General features: G+C 35.8%; 1 protein-coding gene across 2 annotated transcripts in view; it reads left to right on the top strand.

Annotated features, from left to right (window-relative positions):
- Positions 1–10,666, top strand: part of LOC110029880 (probable cysteine desulfurase) — a 14,141-nt gene extending 3,475 nt beyond the window's left edge. The window contains exon 5 of one of the 2 annotated variants that reach the window (XM_020732366.1): positions 10,426–10,666. In XM_020732366.1, the coding sequence (XP_020588025.1) occupies positions 10,426–10,455 (30 nt within the window). In that variant the 3' untranslated portion in view covers positions 10,456–10,666. Of the gene's footprint in view, positions 1–138; positions 738–10,425 lie in introns of those variants that run through there. The other variant, XM_020732365.1, reaches the window with a different exon arrangement.
- The last annotated feature ends 608 nt before the right edge of the window (positions 10,667–11,274 follow it).

The raw sequence follows: 11,274 nt of genomic DNA, 5'->3' as shown, positions 1-11,274 counted from the left end.
AGGAAATTGGACTCCATATATATATATATGTATAATTGATTTTATTCATATCACTTTACCAATTTGGTGTATGAAATTTGTTTAATCCCTGTCACTTTCCCATTTTCAATATATTTATCTTAATTATTGACAACTCAGGGGTACATTGGATTAAAACCTGGATGGACAAGAGTGAGCTTTGCCTACTACATAACCGAGGAGGAATGTATTTTCATACTTGATGCCATTGAATTCATTGCAAGCTATGGCCACCTCTTCCTCCCCATGTATCACTTTGATTGGGCCACTGGAGATTGGAATTTTTTGAAATGTGCTTCTAAGTATCATTTTATGCAGGAGGACATATTAATGGAAAGAAAAAATGGCCTCCATTGCTTTCACGTAGCAAAAGGTAGAGCAAGTGATCGGGATCATAAGAGTTCAATGAAGAAGAACCATGGCTGCTTAAAGAATTATATTGAAATTGCAATAAAGATTGCGCATTCTCTTCCTGAGAAGCCTCTCCCAATGAGTATTCCTAATGATGTTGATCCCAAAGTGATCATGTTTAAGATTTAGCGAGCAGTGAAAACTTTATTCTATAAAGGATTCATTTTAGAAAATTTTGGAAGGAATGAATCATGTCTTTTTGGTGTACAGTAAGATTTATTCTTGGAAAAACTCCCTATCAATTCCATGTTGGAGACATGCTATTATTTTGAACTCCTCATTTAATATTGGATGCACCAATTCAATGATGAATTTGAGTACTAAGTTGCTATCATTTTATGTAATTCTATTTGTGAATGAATAAAATAACTCAAAATTCTCTCAATTAATGACCATTCAAGTTTATGTGATTAAGAAACTATTTTGTTATTTGTTGGCCTATAATTGAAAAACATAAAATTTTGTTTAGTATTGTTGAGATGGAATGCTCACGTGGATGAGTGGTTTTACACTTAGAAAATGAGAAATGGATATATTCGTGAAAGGTTTGGAGTGGCTCGAGTGGCAGACAAGATTAGAGGGTCATTTTAGATGGTTTAACCACCTTTAACATCGACCATCTGATGACATTATTAGGATATTAGATGTTTTAGATTTGACTTATTCTAAAAAAAGTTAAAAGTAGAAAAGTAGACCTAAACACACTTGGAATATTGGATAAAAAATGATCTTAATTTATTAGAATTAAATGAAAATATGACACTCAATAAAACACAATGGAGAAAAAAGATTCTTGAATCGACGTCACTTAGTGGGATAATGGTCTATTGTTGTTGGTGGCCTTGTTGTAGTATATGCTTAAAAGGAAACAAATTGAAACATTGTTTGACATGTTTATTTACATTTATTGACAATTTGTTTGTTATTCAACGATTTATTGAAGTCCTAAAAGCTTGATGATGGCTAGTCTACACGTGCGATCATCATCATCATAAGAGGTAATTTTATTTACACTATCATTGATATAGATAAGATTGTATTTTTATTATAACTATCGTTTGATTTGTAGAAATAGAAATCGTAGATGCAATCTTATAACATTTAGCAAATTTTCTTTTTATGTTTGTGCATCAGTATATGTAGATGTAGATAAATTTCATTAAATCATACTAAGCATCATAAATTCAATACAAGCATGAATCTTTTTTCTTGCATAGTTATCGGATAAAACATTGAAATATCAAACTTCTGGTGTTAAATATGTAAATAGATAAGAATTGTGTGGTAGTGTTTCAGTCTTTTTGTTTTGTTTTGTTTTTCCTTCTAATTTTCAATATAGTTTATTTTTCACTATTATTAGTTTAAACAAATCAACTTATATTTATTAATGATGTGCAGTCCTTTAATCTGATAATAATTCTGCCAGCTAATAAAAGGAAGTTGATATTCTCATAAGAAGATAAATCTGCCATCCGACACACAATTTGTATGTATTTATAATTGTACACATGTCTTATGTATTTCTAAACTTTCATATTTACACACAGCGCTCAAATATTTATGCATACAAATTAATACTATTACTACTTTCTAAAACTGAAATATCGTTTAAAGCACCGAAGAGCTGTATATGTAAATATGAAAGTTTTGATGTGAGATATATAAATTAAAAAAAAATTGTGCTAGGCATGTAAATTTTCCTTTACAAATTATTCTACGCAATTTTTTATCTCAGTATTACGTCAACAAGGCGTTGATCCTATGTAGGGTGAACATGGCAAATATTTTCTTATTTCCTTAATGCGTGCTAGAAGATTCACATCAGTAGAGTGATTATTTAGCATCTTAGTGTTGCATGAAAATGCATCACACACTCAAATAATAAATGTGACAAATAGAGACACCAAGATGATGAACAAGATGATAAACTTGCATTGTTTGTCCTATCAAAAATGGCCCCAAGATGTCTACTCTTCATTGGACGAAAGGTTTGAGGCTTAGTAGGGACGTGAGTTCTACTGGTAGCGCAAGGGAAAGGTTGGAGTGCAGTTGATAACTTTTACATTTTTGTGTATAGTCTAGTGAAAGTTGCTTGATCATGGCTCAATAAAACCCCTACTTTATTTATCTTAAGGGCGAGTGCTCTACGTACCTGGTGTTCCCCACATATCCTGAAGTTAACCGCACACAAAGCATAATCAGCTTCGGACGGGGGAAGACATTTAAGGTATGAACTAACAAATGCCTTCTTATATAGTTCATCTCTAATGATGATGAATTTTGTAGCTAGAAGTTGGAGGCAAACTGACACAGTACCATTACATTGGCTCAAGTGTTATGCTGCTGAGGTATGCATGATCTGACACTCTTTTATCCTAGTGAGAAGTATCTTCAACAAGCCGAGATTTTGTACGAGCTGAGTTGTGGGTGTCAAAATCCCATTCTACTTGGGATGCGATGAGCTAGGAATTAGTGTGGATTATCAAATTTCACACCCCGCAGTCAATGACAAGCTTTAGCCCGGAAACGAGGAATTCATACTCGATGATATTGTTGGTGGTTGGAAATTTCAAGTAGATTTCATAGTCAAATATGTCTTTCGAGGAGTGATTAGTATTTAAACACCAACTCTAAAGCTTCCAGGTGCTCAATGGACATATAGAGTTCACTAAGGTGATATCAGGGGAGAAAGAGGTTGTCACCAGAGGCATTTATTGGCTAGTACTTGTGACTTTATCGGGTTGGTACATGTATCAGATGTAAAACTCTCTCAATTCCATTGAACATTTGTTTAACCTTCTAGATATATTTGGCCTTTACAAAATAGCGCTTAGAGGGAGTTGTGTGCAGTTGCTAAGGATGTGTGCCTAGAAGTAAAAACATAACCTTCATGTTGAGTATATCAAGGCTAACAAATTTTTGTTTAGTAATGGGTAGCAACTCCCTATATCGAAGAGAATCTTGCAAACCTAGTAGAGGGGCAGATGGACCAAAATCTCTTCCCTTAGCAAGATAGATTTTATCTTTTGAAGGGAAATAACCAAGTAGATATACACCATCTCTCCTTAGATGGTCTGTGGAAGGAAGAGTGGGGAGTCCAAGTTCTTCTTAAGTTGCTTAAAAATGGTCTGACATTCAACTATCCACTGAAAACTTATATTCTGAGCTCCCTTAAGAATCTTGAAGAATGACAGGTATTTATCCCCAGCATGATCCAAAAAGCCGGAAAAGGAAGTAAGCAACAGTTTGAGCATTGCACTTCCTTGATGTTCCTTGGGGTCACCATATCTTCAATGTCTTGATCTTCTCAGGATTTGCCCGAATCCCATGATGAGTGACCATGAATCCTAAAATTTATTTTTGGAGTGTCTCCAAAGGAACATTTAGCTAGTTTGAGGTGCATGTTGTATCATCGAAGAAGTTGGAAGATATCTTCAAAGTGAGATGTATATTGGGATACCTTCCAACTTTTACTAGCATGACATAGGTCTACACCTCTATTGTTTGCTCGAGGAGGATTTTGAAGACCTTATTCATCAGGTGTTGGTAGGTCACCCTAAGGTTATTTGTCGCATACTCAATGATCTTGTAGCAGTACAAAACCTTGCCCATTTAGAAGGAAGTGGTTTCCTCGTCTCTTGGAATTATATTTATTTGATTGTACTCCAAGTAAACATCCAAAAAATTGAGCATTTGGTGTCTAATGTGGTGCTAATAAGTTGATCTATGTGAGGGAAGGGAATGATATTATTCTGGCATGTCTTATCTTATTGTGGTTGATGTCGTCGATACAAATCCTCCAAGCTCCACTAACTTTCTTAATCATGATGATATTTGTCAATCACGCAGGATTGTGTACCTCTCGTATGAACATAGCATCCAAAAGCTTGTTGAATTTTTATTGGATTGCTCGCAGGCAATATGAAGCAAAGTTTTTCTTCTTTTGCACAAATGAATTGATGGTCAGTCTGCCTTCTAAGGAGTGTCTGCTTACTTTTAGGTCAATTCTAGGCATATCACTTGGGATCCTAGTGAAGATTTCCTCGCTCCTTTGATGAAGATCTGTGACTCTGATCTTTTCTCATTAGAGAGTAAGGAACCAACTTGCACCGCTCATGAGAGATGATCGACCAAGAGTAAAAAATTAATCAAGTCTTCAATGGGAGAAGCTCATTTGGATACATTTTCATCTCGAAAATTAAGGTCGTATATGTTAAGCATCACTAATGAGCTTGGCTAGGCCTGCCTAAGATATCATGATTGTGTTATTTGTTGATTTCCATGTACAATAGCAATCATGATTGGAGTTGGAACCTTAGGTTGAGGTGTGACACAAATGTAACGATACTGAAGATGAACTGGAGGAGCCTCCCGAAGATTGTGTTATAGGTTAATTATGACTTGGCGGCGATGAACTGGATGGAGTGAGTCAATAGTTAAAAAATTATCCCATTATGATAAGATCGTTTATCTTTCCTTTAACTCTAGTTAGCTAAATATTAAACCCATATAATTGGCCAGATGTAGGTTGAAGTTTCTCCCTAGTCAGCCTTAGACTGAGAAAGGCTGAGTAGAATAAGAAGTTTATAAAGCTATCATTCTTGATGAGAATTCTATTCACATTGAAGTAGGGTTCGCCAATGCCTGTGCTGATGATAAGAGGGGGGTCTTGGTGAGGAAATTGGACTCCATCCAATTCAGAATTAGTGAAAGTGATGGGCTTGAAACACAGTTTCTTTTACATGGATTCTTTCGGTGTGATGATGAGGACTTATCAGATAACAATGAGCCTCCAATGACTATTTGAATTTTATCCCTAATTTGGTGCTCCCATGCTGTTGTTTTTGTATTTGCTTTCCTTAATGAGAGGGTTGTTCATATGGTTGGGTTTACCTTGCACAAACAGACCCAAGTACATTTATCAAATTAGTCTCTTGATTTCTTCCTTGAGCTGCTTACATTCTTTGGTGTGTTTGATCATAGCTCTGGTGGAACTGAAACTATCACTCATGATTCCATGAGTTGGGTTTCAACAGGTGAGGCCGCTTGATGGCCTCTTCATTCTTAATGTCCATCAGAATGTTAATATGTGACATCTTAAGCAATGTATAGTCCTCCAGTTGAGTCTCATGTCATTGGTTTGCAGGCCAAGGAGAGAGAACATGATTCTCTTACCTTTCAGATTTTCTTCATTGTACAGTTTGATTGGTGTCCATGGTGTTGTTCTTATGATTGCTTTCAAATTGCTTCAACTACTCCATATGTGTTATAAGGGACTTGTCTATAGTGATTTTAGCTTCAACACAATAAATGAGGTCAGCGTAAGAGAGTAACATCTCTCGTATCTATGATGGGTAGAAAGGTCTTGGGCGAAGCCTTTCAAAGAAGACTTCTCTCAATAACTCCATATTTACCCTTGAAATCTCATGAGCTTCAATGTAGAATCTGTAAAAGTAGTCCTTGAGTGACTCTTCCTACTGTCAAATTCCTAAGAGATGGGAATAATCATTGACAACCCTTTTATTGGTTATGAACTGCTCCTCAAATATCTTGACAAGTTTGTTAACAGTGTTGATGGTGCCCCCTAAGAGGGAATAGAACTATGTGTAAGCTTGAAACTTGATAGTGGTAAGAAATACTTAACATAGAAGTGCATAGATGTATGTTGAATTTTCATAATGGTACGATAGAGATCAACTTGCTCATACAATGATTGAGAATTTGAAACCCGTTGGGATTGGGTGTTGGAGGAACATCTCTGCTAAGGGCGAAAAATCTTAAAAGTTTTGGCGAGTAAGGAAGAGATCCCTATCTCTCAGAGGGAACCCTTCTAGAACCAGACTTTGTAGCTATTCATAGATCAATTTTTTTAAGAGAAAAAACAAGTTGCAGCTAGACCAAGTTTCTTATAAGAGCCGAAGGGTTACTAATTGATCAAGGTGTGCTGGAAGGATGAGTGAAACTTGTAGTATCAAGGAGCTTAAAATCTTGACCTGATAGAAGAAGGTTTATATCATAATGAGGAAGTCCAATATAAGTGTGCTAGAATGAGGCATTTCTCGTTGTTTACTAGACAAGTAATACGTAAGCTCTATTTGGTTGTGCAGATGTTGGTTATCGGGCCTCACGTATGAGTGGAAGGATCTTATGCTGAGACTCCTCCATCCGACACACTTGATTCTCTAGAGAGAGACTCGAGGCACATTTTTTGATGAGATAACATCTTCCATGGGGGGAAACGATACTGGCTTGATGTCCCTAGTTCAGTGACTGTCATCTGGAATAGTGGGCATTATAGCAAGATGTTCTATTATTACGAGTTTTGCGTGTGTTGGCTATTTAATAAGTTTTTTAAGTCCTTCGGTGGTGAGATTGCCCTTCCTACAGATGACGTCAAACTGATATGTGTTAGAAAATTCACACCATTAAAGTGATTATTTATCGTATTATTATTATACAGAAAACCAACACACACTCCAAAAACAAAGGTGATAGGTAAAGACACCAAAATTTTAATGTGAAAAACTTAGAAAGGAAAAAAGAACAGCTCAATTAAAAAATAATCCATTATAGCTTAATGATTACAAGTACAGGTCATTATCCCACATGTGAGAAATTTTCACATAGTTACAATGTTTCTATGTAGGAGGGCTTGCTGCACAATGGTCGAGAGAAGTAGTAGTTACTAAAAATTTGGCACACCATCTTCAAAATGCACCAATGTGCGATGTTCAGGATGATGCATAGCTCTGTAAAATGTTTCGTTGCTTCGGGACATTAGCGGCTACTTTATATAGTGCTTTGTCACACTGTAAATTTGGTCGCTACTCCATACAGTGTTTCGTTACTCTGTAATATTGGTTGTTGTTCAATAATGTGTTTCATTACTCTTCACTGTTGATCACTATTCAACAAGGTGCTTCATTACTCTACAATGTACAAGGGGCAGTCAATGGTAATCAACGACTGCTGGTAGTGGTTGATGGTTGTTGAAGAGCATGGGTTGATAGTGGTCGGTGGTGGTTGATGGCGGTAGGAGCAGAAAGAGATTATCGGATCTTTAGTGTAGAACATTGGATTTCAGCTCCTCTCCTCAATCCTCTTCTATGCTCTGGTCCTCCTCCATCCCAAGCACTTGATTCTCCAGAGAGGAACCCAAGGCACCTTCCTAAGTAGGATAACACCTTCCTAGTTGGGAAGTGGCAGAAGCTTGATGTCCTTGGCTCGATGACTATTCCCGGTAATGGTGGATGTTGAAGTGGTATGATTTGTTGTGGTGAGTGTTGCATCTGATGGCCATTTAGCATGTTTTGCAAGTTTTTCAGTGGTTAGATTGTCCTCTCCATAGAGGTACTAGAGGATTCATAGTGGTAGGGTGATTATTTAGCGTCTTAGCATTGCACGACAATCCAACACAAACTTTGAGAATAAATGTGATAGATAGAAATAATAGAAGTTTTACATGGAAAACACAGAAAAGAAAAAAATCATGAAGCCCAACCCAGATAGAAATAATTAACTATGGCTTGATAAGTATAGGTACAGACCCTTGGCTCACGGGCAAGAAAGGGTCACACAGTTATAATGTTCTTATGTAAAAGGACTGGCAAAACAATGGTAGGAAGCGGTAGTGGTTGACGTAACTTTGATATGCCATCTTTAAAGGGTGTCATTGTGTGGTGTACAGGACAACTTAGTGCTCCATAAAATGCTCTATTGTTCTAAGACATTGGTTGCTACTCTGCACAATGCTTTGTTACTCTGCAACGTTAGTTGCTACTTAGCATAGTGTTTTATTACTTCGCAATATTGGTGGTTTTTTAGCAAGATGCTTCATTACTATAGAACGTTGGTCATTGTTCAAATAGGAGCTTCATTACTCTGCAACGTATAGAGGGAGATTGACGGTGGTTGATGATGACCAACTAGTGGTGGTCGGGGACGGTAGGAGTGGGAAGCGTTTGTTGGATATTCGGTGCATAACATTGAACTTCAACTTTTTCTTTCCCTGATCTTCCTCCAAGCTCATGCCTTAGTCCCATTTTCATGACGGGGGTATGACTCTATTTTATAGACTCAAGAGACATCTCAACAAATAAGGAAAAAATACGGACTACTCTGTGAGACGTCCCAAAAAGATCCCCTTGATCGGAGGACATTTTGAACATTTGAGTGTCTTAACAATGTTAGAATTGAGTAATCATGGGTTCTTTGGATTCGTCTAATTGAGATGCTTGATTTGACTGTAAGGTTGTCAGATTTAACATCAATTTGAATTTCCATTTGGGCACCAGAAGCTTCCAAAAATATTTTAATGGCTCAATTTTGGCTTGGTGTCATTGCGTCTGTCTCGTTGAGTCGCTCAGTGTGACTATAAGTTTGATGAAATTAGAGTTATCAATGATTTTTAATTGAAGTTTAGACGCTCTTTGTATAAAAAATACCACGAGATTCATGCCAAGCCTCAAGGTTAATGCCAATGATGAAAATTTGTTTATGGCGAATCATTTCTCTTGTTATTCTTTGATGTCTTTGTCAACCTAATATTCAATTCCAAGTCTTCCACGTTAAGCACTAACCTTTTAATCTTAATGTCCTTAAAACTCACCTTAAAAAAATGATAATTACATATAGACCATCGAAAATATTGAAATTTATAAATTAAGCACCCAAGTGATTCTCTTAAACTACTGAAAGATGTATTTACACACGTCACGATCAAACTTTTGAGATTTTGATAAAAATGAAAAATATGGTTGGGGTTTTACCATGAATTTTGATATTTGAGCGAGAATTTGAGGGTGATTGACATGTAAATAACAAGTTTTAGGTGGTTTGTATGCAATTGCCCCAAAAACAATTAATCAAAAAAAGTTTCAGCACAAGCCATAGATTACTCAATAATAAAATTTACATACATGTAAATTAAAATATATAACAATCATTCAAAATATTGAATATAGTATTTTAGTCACCCAAATTTTAAACATAATATATTAACTATTCAAAACTTTAAATAAAATATTTTAATCACCCAAAATTTTTACTCAAAAGTTTTTATTAGTGGATAAAGAAGGGTGATTATGATATATATATATATATATATATATATATATATATTTAAAATTTATATAGTTAAAATATTATATTTAATATTTTGATGGTTGATTTATATTAACACTCATTAAAAATAAAAATTTTAATGGAATTTTTACATACCTGCCACTCGAAACTTTCAATATAATGCGTTGCTCATCCAAATTTCAGAATTTATGTTTCAGCCACCCCAAACCTACGCCCTTCCAAAACAGGTGCTCTCGCAGTAGTCTATAAATTTGTATTGAAATGCAAGACCGGTTAATTTTGTCAATTTGATTAGCTAAAATTGATTCAAATGGCCTGTAATATTGGAGAAAATATTACATCAAGAGTCCTGATGTATATATATATATCAGGACTTCAATCACTGACTGTCATGTGTATAGTCCGGGGTCATGACAGTGATTGAAGTCCTAATACTTTTTTTGTATGAGTACTCTTGACCCTGTTTCTCACTGTGTCCAGTCCATTTATATGTCTGTTTTTTGCGTATCGAAGGATAACGTAATCACACAGTGGAAGCCAGGACAGAAAATAATCTCTTATGCTTCACGGGAAATATCTTCTGAAATGCTGCAACAGTTTTTTAGTGGCTTGTTACCAGTTCAGAGCACTCCACTCAATGCCATCTATCTCAAATTTCTTCAGCTTATGAGGCAAACCAGGTGCCCTTGTAATTTTTTCTATAACTGCTATTGGTTTTGAAATGTTGCAACTTTAGTGACTTGGTACCACTTCAATGCTTTCATCAGTTTTGATTTCTTAAATTAAGCTTGATTTAGTTCTTCAATTAAGTTGTTTTAATCTTAATGAAGTCTTAATAATGCACTGCTGTTATCTTTTTAGTTGAGTTATGCCTTTTAAAGCTATGTAATTGTTAACCATGGTGAACTGCAGGGTCATATCCAGCGAATTTGTTATAAATGATCCACCGAAATTGCTAATGGAGCCATATAGGAAATGCTGAAATGTATGGATAATGATGAGCTGGTTTCAATACCAATTAAAGCAGAGCAATGTATTCTGCAATTCAAAATCTTAAATGTTGCTCTGCATTATTTGTCATATACTTGATGTATCTTGTATCGTTAGAGTCATCATGGCTATATAATTGTCAACTTGTGTGAGTAATATGAATTGTAGTAACGTGTAATATTTGTTACTATCTAGTATCTACCTTCTATGTTGTAAGCATGGTTGTTAAACACTTGATGTATCTTCTATGAGTTAAATGATAAATATATCATTGTTGGTGGATGAATTATTATATTTTTAATATTTAGTCTCTTAGTGTTAACTTGATTTTAATTAGAAGAAGCTGGGATGACTATACATATATACATAGAAGATACATTGTATAGTGAAAGTACACTCGGCTAAATCGAACAATCCGAAGATGGACATGTGTCAACAGATCAATCCCATTCAAGTGAAATAGCAGTGTCTAATGCAATAAGGCTGAAAAACGAGAATCACATGGAAGACATTTGACCGACCGGCTAGAGGACGACAGTCGTAAGGACCGGCTGACTCAAAGGCCGATCAATCTAAAGGCCGAACAATTTAGATGGGGATCATTCAGAGGGCAGTGGATGTAGAGAAGATTTGTCAAGACTGAGTATTCCAATGAACATCCTCCGAATAGAAGTTACTAATGATTACTTCAAGGTAGAAAAACTTAGGGTCTGTTTGGCGCAGCTGCAGATTGTCAGCTTTTCAGCTGCAGCTGCGCTGCCCCAGGAAGCA

This window comes from Phalaenopsis equestris, unplaced genomic scaffold (assembly GCF_001263595.1).
Source record: "Phalaenopsis equestris unplaced genomic scaffold, ASM126359v1 Scaffold000609, whole genome shotgun sequence".
NCBI classification, from domain to species: domain Eukaryota; kingdom Viridiplantae; phylum Streptophyta; class Magnoliopsida; order Asparagales; family Orchidaceae; genus Phalaenopsis; species Phalaenopsis equestris.
The sequence above is the reverse complement of the archived record's forward strand: the minus strand, read 5'-3'. Positions and strand labels throughout refer to the sequence as shown.